The sequence below is a fragment of the Phyllobates terribilis genome, unplaced genomic scaffold, assembly GCF_046119375.1.
Source record: "Phyllobates terribilis strain yellow unplaced genomic scaffold, ASM4611937v1 Scaffold_2__4_contigs__length_985480577, whole genome shotgun sequence".
Classification (NCBI taxonomy): Eukaryota; Metazoa; Chordata; class Amphibia; order Anura; family Dendrobatidae; genus Phyllobates; species Phyllobates terribilis.
This window is the reverse complement of record NW_027362762.1, coordinates 72,245,794-72,265,253: the sequence shown is the minus strand read 5'-3', so window position 1 is coordinate 72,265,253 and position 19,460 is coordinate 72,245,794. Positions and strand designations below refer to the sequence as shown.

The window sequence follows — 19,460 nt, the reverse complement described above, 5'->3', positions numbered from 1 at the left end:
ATTGAAATGACAAAAACACAAACAAAGTTTTTAAAAATCGCCTGTCACACAGTACCTTGGGACTATGGGCGCTAACCTGATCCCTAGAACTAAGGGCAACCTGGTTTATCCCTGTCCCCCGGATTACTCCTGATGGTGGAGACGCCGGGTTCATGTGCCTTATTAAGCTCGTAAATTAACCCTTATCTGTCCCCTCTCCCCAGGAATACAGTAACCAGGCAAACAAGGGGATACAGGAATTAATGAAAATAACAATTGTACAAAGTACACTCCCCAAACAACAGAGTGCAACACGGGGGAGTAAAAGGAAGGAGAGCCCAAATAGGAGAGGATGGGGATGTGTACCCAAACAAAACTTCAAGCAACAATCTCCTGAACAAATCTCCAAACGCCACCTCCAACCACGAACTACACCTCCAACTCCACACTAGGCAGTAAAAACTAACACTGGCTATTCCTAAGTGCCAGAGGCGAGCACATATAGCAGAGGGGAGTGGCCAACACTGAACAGCTGAGACCATCCAAGTAGGAAAGCTCCGGGAGCTTTTACTCAACTGAACAGGTGAACCCTTGTACTGTTAGCAAGAAAAAAAAACCTGCACTGTTTAATAAGATGGTGAAGTACTTCTAACTAGTGCAGGAGTTTGTGAAACCAAACTCTTCGATCGTGTGGCCCCTCTCTGTCGCGGTATCCCCTTGACATTGCCCTTAAATTTAATTTATTTTTACACATGCCTCTCATCAGTTTACTTGTCTCTTGTACATTTTACAATAAGTAATAAAAAGCGGGGGGGGGGGGGAGAGAAAAATCCAGTTACAGAATACTGAAGTGCGAACAATGCGCACAATCAAATTGGATCATTCCCACCTCCGCCACTCTCCATTCTTGTAGTGCCTCCTAATGGCTTGTGATGGAGTTAGGTTTCTGCTGTATACACAAGTCTTCCATACTGGATATGATTAAAAGGCCCAGATCATTAAATGGAACAGTCGGAAGCGAACACTTCATTCACCGTCTGCGTTCAGTTTTGATACAGGCAAGTTCTTACAAATGACAAATCTTACCGCACACTGACATGTTTATGGCGTTCTAGCGTTACATCCCCAGCAAAGTGCCTTTACCGTCACAGAAAAGGCTGCAGTACAAGCTCCGGACTCATACATCTTATTTGCTGCAACCTGCCGTGCGGCTCCAGAGACTGCGAAAATCTTAGATAATTCCTTGTTGAACTCGCGTTTTATTCCTTCAAATAAATGTGCTAAGGAAAGAGTCAGATGTGTTAAGAAAATCGATGGACGACGGTGGGAAGAAACATTTCAAGAAGTAAAAGTATCAGCGCAACCACAACCAGGGTTATTACACTGAAATCATCTTTAATGTTGTTGAATATCTGCATTAAAAAATGACTTAAAAGGGATCTCCAGAAGTAATGAAAAACGGACAAGAAAGCTGAAAACATATCTGGCCGTTATTTTGTAGAAGCCGTTACCGTGGCCACTATTGTTCACAGCTCGCTGCAGGGATTGTGATTGACAGCTCTGCTCGAAAACTACCTGTATGTGTCCTGTGCTGCATACAGCCATCAGCAATAAAAGCATGATGGAAATGTAAAGCAATTACATTACTGTGGCTGAGTGCACACAGCAACATCATAAAGTATTCAGCTGCGATGTCAAATTGCAGTTTTTGCTTAGATTTTCATGATATTGTGGCAAAAAAAATTGCTGATTCGACTGCATTAGTTCAGATGACTGCAGACATTTTCGATCCAATCCCCTCTGCACCTTGCGGAAGTGACTGGCCCTGTGTTTGCGACCGCACCATGGACTGGTGCAGGAACTGCCTGATATTATAAGCAGCTGCATTTTTTTTCAGTCCATATAGAAAATTACTCTTGTGCCGTAGTTCATAGGCTAATAATATTGGTTGTTGTGCACGTGACCAAAAATACGGCCTGAAAGATGCCGAAGATATTGTTCACACAAAGGGTCCTGAAGGGCATAGTCTCAGGACAACTTATCTTATCCTTATGCTGTTTGTTTTAAAACCCCAGTTGACCCCTAGAACATAATGCAGCTATATACACATCCATTTTTTAATGGACCCTTATGTCTGTTTCATGGATTTCCTATTCATATCCATTTATGAGGATCAGAATCAAACATTTAATGTACGTTGTTTCATAATGGAAGCCGCTCTAAGTGCTCGTGCAGACAACCGCATTTTCGGGTCCGAGTGCAATCCGGCAAAACATCAGGTCTCACTCGGACCGATATTATTCTATGGGGCCGTCATATGGAAGATTTTGTCCTAGAAAAAAAAATCACTTAATGCCCAATTTGCATCTGATATTTGGATTGCACTCGGCCGTGCCAGTCAATGAGTGCGTGGAAACCATGGGACTGCATTCGGCTCGAGAATGGAGAAGATGGAGACCTTTTTTCCCCCATCTTCTCCACGTCCGAGAAGATCAGATCACACTATGCTGACACTCTCATCAGAGTGTGATTAACATAACCAGCCCGAGAGAAAATATGGCGGTGTGACCCGAGCCTCACCTTGGAAAACATGGCTGCTGTTGTTAAGAAACCAAGCTATACCGTCCTGGGTTGTTCCTGGTATTGTAGCTCAGTTTCACTCACTTCTGCCGAGCTGAGCTGCAATACCAGACCCAAGCTATATACGGGAGACGAGCTTGTTGTGGAAGAAGGCAGCCATGATTTTCTAATCCTGTACAACCACTTCTACATGTTGGACACTAAGCGCAATGTGAGGCGACACTAATCTTCCCCTGCATGGTGCCGCAGTTGCGTTGTGTATGGATTTGACTGTACCCTTATGAGTATGTTATGCACCATGGTACGGTATGTGCCTCCATAGGGAGCATTTTTCTCTGCTCGTCAGTAATGTCTTATGGGAGTTTAATTTTGCTGTCACATTTGCGTTGATGTTCTGATTGAATTACCAGGGGATGAACTAATTCAAGCATGTTTTATCATGTAATCATTCAAGGTTAATTCATTCAGAAAATTGGTCCACAATACTGGAGCAGACGAACATCTGAAGAAGGAAAGCGGCTCGAAGGGGGTTGTACTGATTCTCTTCACTATTCACTATGGACAAAAGTATTGGGACACGCGGCTTAATAACTAAATTCTGATTTTTCATTCAGTCCTATTGCCCCCCCCCCCCCAGGTTCATAATGTCCGGCCCCTCACTCTCCAATGTATAACACCCGGCCCCACGGTATATAACATCCGGCCCCTTGCCCCTGGTGTATTTTTTCCGGATCCCCGCCATGCCGCCTCTATGAAAGAGTTGTTCATTCTAAAGAGCTCACTGATACCAGCGCGGTCCTGTAATAGGAGCCACCGGGGTAACAAGTCCGTCCATGACATTTCTTCCTCCTGAATCTTCCCCCATCACCTATGAGTGATATTATCAAGAAGTAGAAAAAACGGCAGCAACTCATCCACGAAGTGGAGACCCCATAACGTGACAGAGCGGGCGCTGAGTGCTGAGGAGCAGAGGGCAGAAAAGTTACCAACGCTTTGACTCAATGGGGGCGATTCATTAAGGCTGGCATGGTGCACGTCAGTCTTAATGACGCGCTCGCTGGAGTGACCTGATTCATTAAGCGTGTGACACTTAGTCATGCACATCTGATGGCTGGCGTACATTTCTGGAGTAAGATACGCCAAAACTCTGTTGGCATTAGTACATCAGCACAAAAACTGTACTTGGGTGTTCATGGCATGGGTTTCCATGGTAAGCAGCTACATTCAAGCCTTACATCACCAAGCTCAATGCCGAGCGTTGGATGGAGTGGTGTAAAGCTGCCACCACTGGACTCTAAAGGAAATGTGTTATTTGCAGTGACGGATGACACTTCTCTATCTGACTTTGTGATGGATGAGTCTGGGTTTGGTGAATGCCAGGAGAACATTACCTGTCTGACTGTATTGTGCCGGCTTATTTTTCAGGGCTCCGCTTCAGTCCCTGCCCCTTAGTTCCAGTGAAAGGAAAACTTAATGCTTCAGCACACCAAAACATATTAGACTATTGTGGCTTACAACTTTGTGGGAACAGTTTGGGAAAGGTCCTTTTCTATTCCCTAGGACCAGAGTTGCCAACTTGACTTTTTATTTTTTTTTAGACAGCTTGTCAAAAAATCACGAACCGACAACATTTTTTACAGACACATTGGAAAACCATAATAAATCATTTTGAAGTGATCCATGTCTTCAGAACATAATTTTGATATGAAGACATTGCTTGCATCAACTGTGAACCGTAAAATAATGATAATTACAGTCACAATAATTTGTATAAGTTTCTTCAGCTTAAATCAATCATGGATAAACACTGTAGGGAAACAGAGCGCACCAGACCATAGGGTGATATCTTTAAAAGAAGATGTATTAGATCCAGGTAATCTGCTCACCTGAGCGAGCTGTGTAGGCACAACTCCTGTGAAAGCTCAATAACGGATGCTGTTGCCCCATGGCTGGAGGATGAACTCCAACAGGATACTTAAAGGAAAAGACAATTCACTGTTCTGGGCTGCGCTAACCAAAATTATGATCCTTGATCCAGTATATAAAAAAGCAGTTTTTATTCCACAACGCGTTTCCATCCCGGACCAGCGTCTTTCTCAAGTGTAAAAAACAACTCTACAGTGCACACAGGAGCAAGAGGGGTTTAAGTTGCCTAAAATGGGCTCCAAAAGTGATTGAAGAAACACCCACAGAGGATTTGAAATTGTGGTAGGGGAAGGGAGGGAAAAATCTCATAAATAGTGAGTATAGGTACGGTGAGAAAGATAGTCAAAAAGTAAAAAAGGGAGTATGGAGATAGTCAGTGTTACCGATCCGTGTGGTGGAACCTCTGTGCTGCGGTGCAAGGAGGGACCACAGGGGCGTAACTAGGTATCAACTCGGACTGACCAAGGTCGCACGGCGGCTCAGTGGACTCCGTGAACCAGGGAAGGACCGAGCAGAGGGACCAGGTGCTACTCTGGGCCAGTCCTTGTATGAGAGCAGGTGACTCCCATGGGTCAGAAGGCAGGGACTGACCGGTACAGCAGATGAGCACGGCAGGAAGGCTGACGGGTGATCCAGGTAGACGGACTGGCAGACACCATGGGTAACTGGCAGGAGCCTCCAGGTAGGCAGGCTGGTAGGCACGGCAGGTAACAAGCAGGAGCCTCCAGGTAGGCTGGCTGGTAGGCACGGCAGGTAACTGGTACGTTCTCCGGGTAGGCAGGCTAGCCTGGCCCATAGACAGACTGGCGAGTTGGACCGTAGGCAGACCGTCGGGCTGGAGAGTGTAATTGGCTGGCGGAGACAGGTAGCTGGTAAAGGCTCCGGATAAGCGGACTGGCCTAGCCTATAGACAGACTGGCGGACTGGTGCTGTAAGCAGACTGTCGGGCTGGACTGGTAGTCAGGCTGGCGTACTGGACCGGTAATCAGGCTAGCGGACTGGACTGGTAGTCAGACTGGCAGCGGGACCTGAGGGCTGAAGCAGAGTTAGTACACTGAGGTACAACCTTGCACGGGCACCTCCATTTTGGAGGAGGTGCCTTTTATATGAGAGGTCCTCCGGCCATTGGCCGGGTACTCCTTAGGACAGCGCGCGCGGCCCCTTTAAGAGGGAGCGCGCGCGCCCTAAGCGCAGTGCCGGCAGCTAAAGCAGCGGAGAACCGGAAGACGCCGGGACAGGAGCACGGCGGTAAGGGGGATGGCGTCTCTGCCTATCAGGAGGCAGAGACGCCGATGCTACAGTCAGTTATATAAAATTATGAATGACTGGAGAAATCCAGAGGAAAAAAGATGGAAGGGGGACTAGAAAACCATTGTAGAAATGCAGGAGAAAACTGAAAAAAATAGGGAAATAATCTGGTGGAGCCACAGAATAGTTGGGATAATTCCACTTAGATAAGGGAGAAAACTGAGAAGGAAGAAGAGAAGGGGTGGAGAGGTGAAGGGCAAGGAAACCTAGTAAGGAGTTGTATCTGACGAAGACTATGTTCACACATTGCTTTTTTTTTTTCTTTTTTTGCTGTTTCTTATGCAAATTTATGTAAATGAAAAGCTGCTTTTACAGTACCAGCAAAAGCTATGAGATTTCAGAAATCTCATTCACATTGTTTTTTTTTCCTGACTGAATTGAAAAACTGATGCATTTTTGCAAACTGCAGCATGTCTCTTCTTTCAGCGTTTTTGCAGCGTTTTTTCACCCATAGAAAGCAATGAGTAAGTGCTAAATTCAGCAAAAAATGCAGGTATTAGGTTTTGCTGCTTTTTTAGTGAAAAAAAGCAAGTACAGCAGGATGTAAAACCCATTTATTTTTGTGATTTTTCCCAAGTTTAAACCATAATGTCTTGGTATCATCACCTGAGACGGCAGAGTTAGGTTTAGTACAGTTTAATTAACTGAGTGATTCGTGCATATTAAACATTGGCCGACCAAGGTGTGAAATTCAACAATACCTCCTACCTACAATCAACCAATGGCAGACCAAATTGTGAAAGTAAACACTGTACTGCAAACTCAATGCTCTGCCAATGTCTTAGGTAAACTATTCCCGACCAGTTCACCTCCCTCCACTGTTACATTTGTAATGTGTATTTTTTCTTGAACATATGTCTTGCATTGGTGACCTATGTTCATGCTTCTGTGGTGGAAGCAAAGCTGAACTTTGAGATCCTGAAAAACGCAGCAAAACCTGCTTTTTGTAAGAAGCTTTTTTACTACCAAGAGAGCAGGTTTTGCCTGCAGAAAAAAGGAGGCAAAAACGCAATGTGTAAACATAGCCTTATATTGTGAAGGAAAGAACAGATGCATGAGATCTGCGGTGGGAAAAAGGTGAGTAAAGTGGTGAAAGAATGGATTGTATAAAATAAGCAAAAGGAAGATAGTAAAAGTGGTTAATACCGGGAAAATTGTTGTATTTTTACATTTTTTTGTCCAGAGAAGTGAAAAGGAAAAAATCATGTGAGAAGGAATTTTGAGAGCGCTATTTAGCTCACAGAATTCCTTCTCACGTGATTTTTTTCACTTTTCTGGTAAAAAAAAAACGTAAGGTAGTGCGAAATACAACTTAATTTTCATTTGAAATCCCTCTCTATTTAATGACATAATCAAATCTATGTTCTTATATATTTTATTTAAAAATTCCTTATCCTTCCCGAACTACACTATCTAGCTGCTGTTCTTTTTTTTTGCAACTTCTTTTTGTTAATGATGTTTCATTTAAGTTTCCCAGTGCATGCTGGGATACTCAACTAAAGCTTCATCAGGTGACAGAGGCTGCAGTCACTGCCACAGCCACTGCCCCTTCCCTGAAATCAAGCATTATGAGTGATGCTCATTTCAGGGGCTGAGCTAGTCCCTGCTCTGTCACTGCTCAATGCGCACAATGACGGTGCTCTCTCACCAGCTCAGATCAGCAGTAACTGGCCGACAAAAGAGCGCACTGTCAGTGCGGGCTGTTAGACAAATACCCAGCGGCCATGCACGCCAGGTATTTCGTCTCTACATGCCGGGTGGCAGTTATGAGATGGATTCGACACTGATGTCATTGTCATTTTTCTATTCATGTTACAAAACAGAAAAATGGAAATATGAATGTAGGTGTGAACCTACTTTCTCATCACAGTACTTTATATCACTACTTAAAAGCCAAAACCTACAAAGAGAAAGTATAATGGGAAGATTTGCACTTCTGCCGTGGTTTGGATTCTTTCCTGGCTTCGTGGTCGGCCTCAACTGATGGAAAATGCTGATGGAAATACAAAAATGTTTAAGTGGCCCTTGGACTCTTTTACTTGGCTATATTTGCTGTTTTCTTAGGTTCTTTATATTTAGGATAGGATCTGAGCGCAAAAAAGAAAATAGGAATGAAATTCCTAAATTGAAGGCTCCCACTTCCTGCTCAGGAATCTGGTAGCGCATGGAGGAGAAATTCTGCCATGTAAATGAGCTCTCATTAGAAGCTGCGTCTCTGGGATCTAAAATCAGACCAGAAAGCAATTAATTTCAGAACAAAACCCGAGGTGAAATTCCACGCACTTGGACTTAAAATAGTTCTCATCCCTCATGAGCTGTTAATTACTTGAGTGCTGTGATCACTGTTTTGACAGATCGAGGAGGAGATAGCTTTATGCTATTTTGACAGCAGTCAATCTCCCTGGTTTATATGGGAGTCCTCTCTGGAGACTGCACTTGTACTGCAATTAATACACCAGACTCTTCTTTATTAGCATTTACAATTAGCCGTGCCACACAGTGGTGTTATATTTTATGCATATTCGCTCTGGGAAAACTTTATTAAAGTGTTTTGGTTTTTTTTTGCACATTCTGCTGCAAGTGTGCTGTGCACACTAAGTATCTCACCAAAATCCACAATATTGGACTATGTACAGATACTGAAACTACCACGGAGCTGTAAGGTCTTGCAGCATGTGAGCCACCGGTAAACCAACAGAATATTAAATGCAATTCTACATGTGACTAATGTATGAGACTCCTGAGAAAGGAAAGTTGTCCTTATAAAAATCTAATTTTAATAGAAAGTTGGGGTTATTGTCTTGCCTCGGTTTCGGGATTTTACCCGGTGACCTCTTGCTCCGTGGTCGGTTCTCCTGTCTGATGACTATTGCCTTTTTCTTCCCTGTCCTTATGCTGATGGTTCCTATTGATTTTATTTTTCCTTTCTGGGTTTGCTTCTCTTCAGATGTTTCCCTTTGTCTCATTTTGGTTGCCCTATCACTTTCTGTGTTGGGCTATATATAGTCTCCCTTCACTACACTTCCTTGCTGGCTATACTTCTAAGTGGATTAGTTCTAAGCCCTTCAGCGAACCGATTTCCCTGCTATGCAAACACCGTTTGTGTTTCTGCTGTGTGTCTGCCTTCTCAGCACCTTTCCTTTCTCCTCAATTAGATTGGTAGGAGATTATTCTTGTTTCATTTATTATTCTCCTTATTTCCCCTTCATACACATGCTTTTAGTTTCCTCATCCTGGGTTCTCATATCCCCCTGCACACTTTCCCTCTCTTGGTTACCTGTGCACAGTGGTCTCCCCTCTGGTTCCCCAGGAGGCACAAGAAACCCCTCGAATGCCTTTTAGAGAGCCAGGTCCGAGGTGGTGTTTTTTAGTTGTGCGGCTAGATATTGTCTAGTATGCACAGGGACTAGTAGGGTGTGGGTGTGGCTTCTCTGTGTTGTAGGCTTTATTATTCCGATACCCGTATGTGAGTGAGTTGCGTGCGTAACGATTATGCAACCATTCTGACACGGATTTTCAACGTAAGTACACCAATCTCATCAGGCTTAGTAGATCTATTTATTAATGTAATGTAGCTTTTATTGTTGTATTTGATGACAGATATAGTTTAATAATTTTCAGCTTTTATTTTTACTTCCACGTTTATATTCCTTGTTTCTTTCTGATTTGTTTAATTTCAACAGAATTGGGTGGAGAAAGCGGAGAAGCAGACACTGTTATCAGATACCCTTGATTTGTCTGAGCTTTTTCACCCAGACACATTCCTTAATGCTCTACGTCAGGAAACAGCAAGGTAAGTGTACTGAAACGTACAGGAAAAAGGGTAGAGCAACAAGTGATTTTTCAGCTTACTTATCACATAGTCCCTTTGAAGAATAAAAACAGCAATCTTATTGGTGCCTCCTCTATGCTTTACCTTCTTCAAGTCGTAATGCAATTGCCCCAATGTTTTGTGAGCGGTCTGGACAATTTATATTTACATTATGGTTTCTAATTACAATGGAAACCAAGATGTGTAACCAGATCTATTGCACAACAGAAGTCACCAACACCTCTTTGCCTCTCCATTGCAGAGATACTAGCAATAAAAATGTTGTTACCTAACCTTTTAATTTTCATTAAATGCAAGAGGGTGTAAGAATTTTTTCTTCATTGGGGGTGTTTACATTCTCCACTGTATGACTTTAACCAATCATAAGCAGGCAAGGGATACAAGGGGGTGAAAGAAAACAGCCCAGAGATGAATAATGAAAGGTGTTAGTAATCACACTCAGGTCTGGTGTACTCATGGAAACTTGTAATCACTGTGCAGTGAGATGATCAGGGCCGTCTGTCATTATTACAAGTCTCAAAAATCCAGTTCTATGCTATTATGGGGGCGTGTTCTTTTTATCCCGTACGTTGATGCCTGCTTATGATTGGTCAATGTCATGCAGGTGAGAAAGTAATTGCTCCCAATGAAAAATAAATGAATATACCCCCTTGGACTTAAGTTCAGTTTCCAAAATTTAGAGGCAAAAAAACAAATTACATTCTGCTCTGTAGCCACTATGACTTTGTGTTGTGTGGTGTGCAGTTCAACATGAAAAAAATGGTGAAAGGTCCTCTTTAAAATTAACATGTGATTATGACGCGCCCCTGGGCCTGTGTCGCGCTGCGTTGCGCACGCGGGAGCTTACCCGGAGCCGGATCTGTTTAGGGTTGTAGTCTCGTGGCGGTGACCCGGTCCGTGCCCAGGGAGTCAAACTGGACGGCAGTCTGTTAGCGGTAGAAAATGGTTGATGACTACGCCACCCGTTGAATGCAGCCAGGGGGGCTGCTGCTGCAGGGCAGACCGCTGAGGCCGGTGGAAGGATGGTGCAGCGTGATAGTATAACCCCCAACGGGAGGGGTATGGCCTCAGGGCAGCCGACGTGGATGATGGGGGTAGCAGGAACCACTCAGAGACGGTATGGTAGCGTTCAGGGTCTTTACTGGTAACAACGATAGACCCTCCCGGAGTACTTGCTAGCGAACGGGGCCTGGTCAGTCCTTGAGCAGATGGTATCTCCCCTGGCCAGGCGTAGTTGTAGGCCTCCCAAGCTGACTGTACTCTTCTGGCTACCTTGCTAGAAGCTGATGTAAGTAGCCCACGTCCCTGAGTGTACCGTGTGGTGCTCACCCGTATGGCCGGTGACTCGGGGCCTTCTAATGGCTTCCGCTCCACGATGGCGGTGCTGGTCCCACGCGTGTGACCGGGCCTTCGGGCTTCTGGGCCAGGGGACCTGAAATCCCCTGCCTGACGGATTCTGCTGCTGGGTAGAAGTTAGTCCCCACAGCCTCGGACTCCGGGTCCGGTAAAGAATCTTCTTAGTCAGGGCGAGCTCTTTAGCTGCCAGCCCCTGACTCCTTGTGACTCTGCTGCTTCCTATGCTGCTCTTGTCTCTACTCTTCCTGGACTCACTAACCCTGCCTCAGCCCCGGGTTTATACAGGGGAAGTTCTTCCCCTCCCAAGGCTGGGCAGGAGGTGTGGCATGCACAGGATCCCTGACCAAAGGACCTCCCACCTGCTCTCAGACGTAATATCTCTATCACTGTGACAACCAGACCCCTGGGGTGTCACACTTATCCTTATCTCAATATTTTAAAAAGCACAACCCTCTAGGTAGCTACCCTGCATGTCCGACCTACGAGAGGCTTGATAAATAACTAGAGCTTTTGGACAAACCAGAAGCTTACGTGTTGACAGCTATTTTTTGCTCCTTGACAATAGAGAGCTGGGTCCTGGTAGACTGAATAAGGTGCATTACAGGGTAGATGCCTATGGGTGGCACTAGAGACACAGTAATAATAATTTTATTTATATAGTACCAACATATTTCTTAGCACTTTACAATTAAGCGAGTACATGTACAGACAATAAAGACATTACAAAGTAACACAGCATAGTTCAACAGTTAGAGGGGGAGTGAGGGCCCTGCTTGCAAGCTCTCAAGCTATAAGTAAATAAGGGGACACAATAGGTAAAAAGTGCTTATTATGTATGGTCCAGCCATCAATATAATAAATAGGCGTTGTCAAATAATACTGCATGATCCAGTCATCAGCCAGTATCTGATAAGTTGAAGAATGGAGGGCACTGGTAGGGTGGTAGACAGAAATGAGGGAGGAGAAGTATGGTGGTGCAGAACTGTGGAGGGTTTTGTGGGTGAAAGAGATAAGTTTGTATTGGATGGGTAACCAGTGCAATGACTGGTACAGGGGGGAAGCATTTGTGAAGCAGCTGGACAGAAATACAACCCTGGCTGCTGCATTCTGGGTGGATTAGAGAAGGGAGAGTTTGGTAAGAGGGAGACCAATCAGTAGAGAGTTTCAGTAGTCTAGATGAGAATGAATAAGAGCGACAGTAAGAGTTTATGCAGTTTCAAAGATGAGAAAAAGATGGATTCTGGAGATGTCTTTAAGATGCAGGTAACATGAGCGAGTGAGTGATTGGATATAGGGAGTAAAGGAAAGTTCTGTGTCAAGTATGACCCCAAGACAGCGTGCGTGCTGCTGGAGAGTTATGATTGAAGCATCCGGGGAAACTGCAATATCGGGTATAAGTAGGTTAGTACAGCGTGTATGCAATTGGGGGAGAGCTAATTGTATACATACATGTATATTTGCATATTCTTTCCCAGGGAGCCTTGCCTCTAAAACTTTTCCGCAATTAGAGTCATTACCCCTGGAGAGTGATCATGTCTAGAAATGTCATAAGCATAAAAATGTCTCCCAACATAGACATAACCTACAGCTCATTGTTATAGACAGACACAAGCCGTGTTGTCTTTCCCTTCAGCTTACACTAGATCTGCGGCTTGGAGATTATTATGAGCCGGTGCCTTCCTTGTCGGAGAAAGCCTTTAATGCAGCTGGATGCAGTGACCGCCATGTTTACCTTGTAATGTTTTATATCCCCCTTAGAACAATGAACTGCTCCATGGATAACCTGAGATTTGTAGCATCTTGGAAAGGGAGGATTCATGATGCAAAGCTCCAAGTCAAGGTAATAAAACACACAATAAACGTCGTACAAGGTGATGAAAACTTTACATCCAGCCGGCACGCTCTCTTCATTGGTATTCAGTTCACTTCAATACATAATAAAACGACATGGAAAAAAAAATGGATTTAAAACTTGGCTATGATTTACCTCTCCCTTGTTTCCCCTATTAGTCAAGCAGCCTGGTATATTTTCTTCATTACTTGGCATCCTCTGCACACAGTACGTTGTTGTACCTCTGTGTAAGGCAACAATTAAATTAGCAACCAGCAGGATCATCACCTGGAATGGTTACTGTCTGCCACCATTCACAATCATGCCGTAATAGTCTCCAGTGTTGGAAATGTCAGCCGTAACGGTACTTTGCATCACGTAAACCCCAGTAGATCAAGGGGAGCGTTACCTTACAACCCAAATGCATAGGGAGCAGCTATATATCTAGGTGCAGGACGGATAATAAATACTCATTGCAGTCTGCCCTGGATTTCAGGAGCCCATGGACACAGAACGGTTGGCACCGTAGACTCCGTCCATGAAGTAGACTATAATCTAAGGCCAGCTAAACACATCCGGGTTTTGCGGGCCAAGTACAGACAGGCCGCATGTCTCCTCACCCGAGTTCTGCTGTTAGTCTGCAAATTGCCATCAGATTCACAGCTTCACATCCTTTGAATAGCCATGATCCTGTGCCCATATATATGTACATGCGTAAGCATCAGGTAGCCAACTGTCCATTAATTTTGCGGACACGCAGCATAATTGCCGCCATTGACTTGCATTGAAACGCATATTATCCGTGTCAGCACATTTGCACATACGGATATTATGTGAGTCTATGTGCGGATGGTACCCGGGTTTGGAGAAGAGAAGACTCCCCTCCAGACCCGGGTACCATAGAACCTGTAAAAAAAGAATTTAAAAAAAGATTATACTCACCTTCTGATGGCCCCCGGTCTCCTCAGCAATGCTTCCGGTCTGTTGTATGGGTCGCGGTGGTGTGAAAGGACGTCATTTAGTCATGTGACAGGTCACGCGACCGCTGACGTTGGCAGGTCCTTTCACACCACCGCGACCCATACAACAGACCGGACGCATCGCTGAGGAGACCAGGGGCCATCGAAAGGTAAGTATAATCTTTATCTTTTACCATTCTTATTCTTTTTTTTTAACTATTACTTGGCCACACTATATAAATCCATGCTGTATGCATGGATTTATATAGTGTGACCAAGTTGTCAACCACTTTCCAAGTGATGCTAAAATCGCCTGGAAAAGCGCTTGATAACCCGCATGCAGAAATGCATGTGAAGAACGCTTGATAAACGCTTCTACCTGGCGGGAAAAATGCATGTAAAATCCGCATGAGTTTTTCCTGCCAGGGAGAAGCGGAAAAAATATTCAGCATTTCTGCATCGTGGGCACTTAGCCTTACTTACATTGCGGTGCACTCGTGACATCATTCAGGAAGCATCATGTAGCACCCGCTTAAGACTTGACGCCATTCTTTAACTTCATTGGACATCAGTCTCTTAATCGACATATATCATAGTACGATATCTTTTCTTATGTAAATGTTCTATCGAATATGCGCCCCTTCCTCCAGAACCGCCTCCAGGCACAAGCCTAATCTGCCTATAGATAAATCTGGCTTTGTGTTCGATAGGACAGTAATTTTACCATACAAACCATGTTACATGGGTCTGATTAAATACTTGGCTTTGGATTTTAAACCCGAAAAGTGTGTCAGATTCTATGACAATCCACATCCCATGCTTGTAAATGACGGCGGTTCAACAACCTCTTTCACTTGCAAAAGAAAAGTGGCACCGCTATGGAAATAAGAAGCATATTACTAATTTCATGGAGACTCTACACAGGCAATAAAGTTAAAGGGGTTGTCCAGGACTGTTTCATTTTTATTATGGGTTTAAAACTAACAGGCAGGTAGTTTAGAAGAGAGGTAACTTCCTGTCTGTTGTACCCAGCTCAGAGCGGCCACGACTGCTCCTGCCGGTCATTACAGCCACGTCAACAGAGCAGCTCTTCCTCTTCCGGGCTGCCCTGTCAACTGGCCATGACTGCCGACGTCATGCTGATTGATAGTGGGCTCCCCGCAGTTAGGCAGCAGGGAGCCGGCGGCCGTCAATCAGCTTGACATCGGCAGTCACGTCCCATCAACAGAGCAGAGTGGAAGAAAAGATGCTGCTCTGTTGACGAGATGTCAGCGAAAGCCAATGAATCGCCGGCAGGGGCGGTCTGGGACCGCTCAATGACGGCACAGATAGGCAACAGACAGGTAGTTAGCAACTATCTGCCTGTTAGTTCTTAGACAAATTGTTAAAATAAATAGTCCCAGATAACCCCTTTAAGGACTAAGTGACCAAACTTTTTTTTAATAATTCTAAATTTTAATAAATCTTTGTAATAAACTCAATTTTTTTATTTTGCTTTCTTCTGTATTTAACACCATCCTGAAAGTGATGGTTTCTCAGCTGTTCTGTCTTAGGGTATGTTCACACAATATCTTTAAGACGCCGGCGGAGGTGCCGAGGTTTTTCTAGGCAATGCGTCTTCAAGCAAGAGTCGGCGGTCTTTTTCCTGAAGTGGTTTTGCTGTTGTTTCTTTGCGTTGCATATCTTTTTTCTATTATTTAGGCTATAACTAGCCGGCGGCTGCCTAAGGAATCCGCTCAAAGAATGAGCATGGTATTTCTTTTAACTGCTTCACGGTTTCCTAACATGTCGTTTTTACACTCCTGTGTATTATGTTCATTTTTGGCTGTGCTTTTTCAGGGGGGTTACTGGTTAAATCTGCCTGAGAAAGTCGTGTGCACATACCCTTAGTGACTAATTTCTAATGCTGCTCTAGCTAAGATCTGTTCTTAGTGAGAGATGTTCTCTGCTCCCCAACCCCATGGTCTGATAACACTCCCTTTGTGAGCACTGAGGTGCAGCGGGATCGGTGTAAGTTCAGTGAGTTATTATCACCTGTACTTTGCATAAGAGAACTTCTAAAGATGGGACTAACCCTCTAAAGCATACATATCAAACTCTGGCCTGTGGGCCAAATTTGGCCCGCAGGGCGGTTTTATGTGGCCCACGAAACCAAAACCACCACCCCTATGTGGGGGCATTATTCTATATGGAGGACTATGTGGGGCCCATTATTCTGTATGGAGGACTATGTGGGAGGCATTATACTGTATGGAGGACTATGTGGTGCACATAATACTGTATGGAGGACTATCTAGGGCCCATTATTCTGTATGGAGGACTATGTGGGGCCTATAATACTGTATGGAGGACTATGTGGGACCATTATTCTGTGTAAAGGACTATGTGGGCCCATTATTCTATAGTAGCTATTAAAACCGTTCTACGCCCGGGTGGTGAGCATTTTTATTTGTATATGGTCCCCCATCCTGTTATGTGCTGCCCCCATCCTGTTATGTACTGCCCCCATCCTGGTATTTGTGCTTGCCCCCATCCTGGTATTTGTGGCCTCCCATCCTGGTATTTGTGCTACCCAATCCTGTTCCCCCATCCTGTTATGTGCTACCCCCATCCTATCCTGGTATGCATGGCACTCCTCATTCCTATCCTGTTATGCATGGCACTCTTCATTCCTATCCTGGTATGCATGGTACCCCTTATCCCTATCCTGGTATGCATGGCTCCCTCATCCCCATTCCTGGTATGTATGGCCCCCTCAGCCTTATCCTGGTATGCATGGCACTCCTCATCCCCCAATCCTGGTATGCATGGCATTCCTCATCCCCCAATCCTGGTATACATGGCACTCCTCATCCCCCAATCCTGGTATGCATGGCACCCCATCCCTCATTCTGGTATGTATGGTACCCCTTATCCCTATCCTGGTATGCATGGTACCCCTCATCCCTATCCTGGTATGTATGGTACCCCTCATCCCTATCCTGGTATGCATGGTACCCCATCCCTCATCCTGGTATGCATGGTGCCCCCTCATCCATATCCTGGTATATGCATGGCCCCTCATCCGTATCCTGGTATGCATGGTACCCCCTCATCCCTATCCTGGTATGCATGGTACCCCTCATCCCCAATCCTGGTATGCATGGCCCCCTCATCCCCAATCCTGGTATGCATGGCACCACTCATCCCAATACTGGTATGCATGGCACCCCTCATATCAATCCTGGTATGCATGGGTCCCTCATCCCCAATCCTGGTATGCATGGCACCCCTCATCCCCATCCTGGTATGCATGGCACCCCTCATTCCCCAATCCTGGAATGCATGGCACCCCATCCCTCATCCTGGTATGTATGGCACCCCTCATCCCTATGCTGGAATGTATGGTACCCCTCATCCCTATCCTGGTATGCATGGCACCCCTCATCCCCATCCTGGTAGGCATGGCACCCCTCATTCCCGAATCCTGGTATGCATGGCACCCCATCCCTCATCCTGGTATGTATGGTAGCCCTCATCCCTATCCTGGTATGCATGGCACCCCTCATCCCTATCCTGGTATGTATGGCACCCCTCCTCCCTATCCTGGTATGCATGGTACCCCCTCATCCCTATCCTGGTATGCATGTCCCCTCATTCCTATCCTGGTATGCATGGCACCCCTCATCTGTATCCTGGTATGCATGGTACCTCATCCCTCATCCTGGTATGTATGGTACCCCCTCATCCCTATCCTGGTATGTATGGTACCCCTCATCCCTATCCTGGTATGTATGGTACCCCTCATCCCTATCCTGGTATGCATGGTACCCCATCCCTCATCCTGGTATGCATGGTGCCCCCTCATCCATATCCTGGTATATGCATGGCCCCTCATCCGTATCCTGGTATGCATGGTACCCCCTCATCCCTATCCTGGTATGCATGGTACCCCTCATCCCCAATCCTGGTATGCATGGCCCACTCATCCCCAATCCTGGTATGCATGGCACCACTCATCCCAATACTGGTATGCATGGCACCCCTCATATCAATCCTGGTATGCATGGCTCCCTCATCCCCAATCCTGGTATGCATGGCACCCCTCATTCCCCAATCCTGGAATGCATGGCACCCCTTCCCTCATCCTGGTATGTATGGCACCCCTCATCCCTATCCTGGTATGCATGGCACCTCTCATCCCCAATCATGGTATGCATGGCACCCCTCATCCCCAATCCTGGTATGCATGGCACCGCTCATCCCTATGCTGGTATGCATGGTACCCACTCATCCCTATTCTGGTATGCATGGCCCCTCATTCCTATCCTGATATGCATAGCACCCCTCATCCGTATCCTGGTATGCATGGTACCTCATCCCTATCCTGGTATGTATGGTACCCCTCATCCCTATTCTGGTATGTATGGTACCCCTCATCCCTATCCTGGTATGCATGATACCCCATCCCTCATCCTGGTATGCATGGTGCCCCCTCATCCATATCCTGGTATGCATGGTACCCCATCCCTCATCCTGGTATGCATGGTACCCCCTCATCCCTATCTTGGTATGCATGGTACCCCCTCATCCATATCCTGGTATGCATGGTCCCTCCTCATCCCTATCCTGGTATGCATGGTACCCCATCCCTCATCCTGGTATGCATGGCACCCCTCATCCATATCCTGGTATGCATGGCCCCTCATCCGTATCCTGGTATGCATGGTACCCCTCATCCCTATCCTGGTATGCATGGTACCCCATCCCTCATCCTGGTATGCATGGTGCCCCCTCATCCATATCCTGGTATGCATGGCCCCTCATCCGTATCCTGGTATGCATGGTACCTCCTCATCCCTATCCTGGTATGCATGGTACCCCATCCCTCATCCTGGTATGCATGGTACCCCCTCATCCCTATCCTGGTATGCATGGTACCCCCTCATCCTTATCCTGGTATGCATTGTCCCTCCTCATCCCTAGCCTGGTATGCATGGCACCCCTCATCCCTATTACGCTTCACACACACAAAAAAATAAACATTTATACTCACCTTTGTTCCCTGTGCTCCAGCGCTGTGTCACGTTCTGCCGGAGGCCGGGGGAGGAGTGTGGTGCCGGAGTACGCACGTGCCCATACTGCGCTGTCTGGCGCTATTTTGCTGAAGACACACTGCAAATGGTAAAATGGTACCGAATAGCACGCTATGCGCATGCGCCGATTCCGACGCCGCACTTCTGCCCCGGTCTACGGCGCCACGGCAACACTCCTCCCGGTCAGGTAAGTATGGCCGCCGGAGATCGTGGTATGCGTTCAATGCCTACGCATACCTCGATCTTCAGCGCCATACACTCCTCTTACCTTTAACGGCTTGATGCGTTCTTCTGTCTTTAGCCAGACTGTGTAGGTGTGTCGGGCTTGCGCAGTCTATAAAGGCTTCGGACAGAGGGACGCATCTATGATTATATTATAGATAGAGGACAGTGTGGGGCCCATTATTCTGTATGGAGGACTATATGGGGCCCATTATACTGTATGGAGGACTATGTGGGGCCCATTATTCTGTATTAAGGACTATGTGAGGCCCATTATTCTGTATGGAGGACTATGTGGGGCCCATTATATTGTATGAAGGACTATGTGGGGCCCATTATACTGTATGGAGGACTATGTGGGGCCCATTATTCTGTATGGAGGATTATGTAGG

General features: G+C 45.8%; 1 protein-coding gene across 3 annotated transcripts in view; it reads left to right on the top strand.

The window, feature by feature from the left end:
- The window catches only part of DYNC2H1 (dynein cytoplasmic 2 heavy chain 1), a 525,522-nt gene that overhangs the window by 500,262 nt on the left and 5,800 nt on the right, over positions 1-19,460 (top strand). For all 3 annotated transcript variants that reach the window (XM_073662117.1, XM_073662115.1, XM_073662114.1), the window contains exons 86-87: positions 9,477-9,586; positions 12,740-12,821. In XM_073662117.1, coding sequence (XP_073518218.1) covers positions 9,477-9,586; positions 12,740-12,821 — 192 coding nt within the window. The remainder of the gene's footprint in view (positions 1-9,476; positions 9,587-12,739; positions 12,822-19,460) is intronic.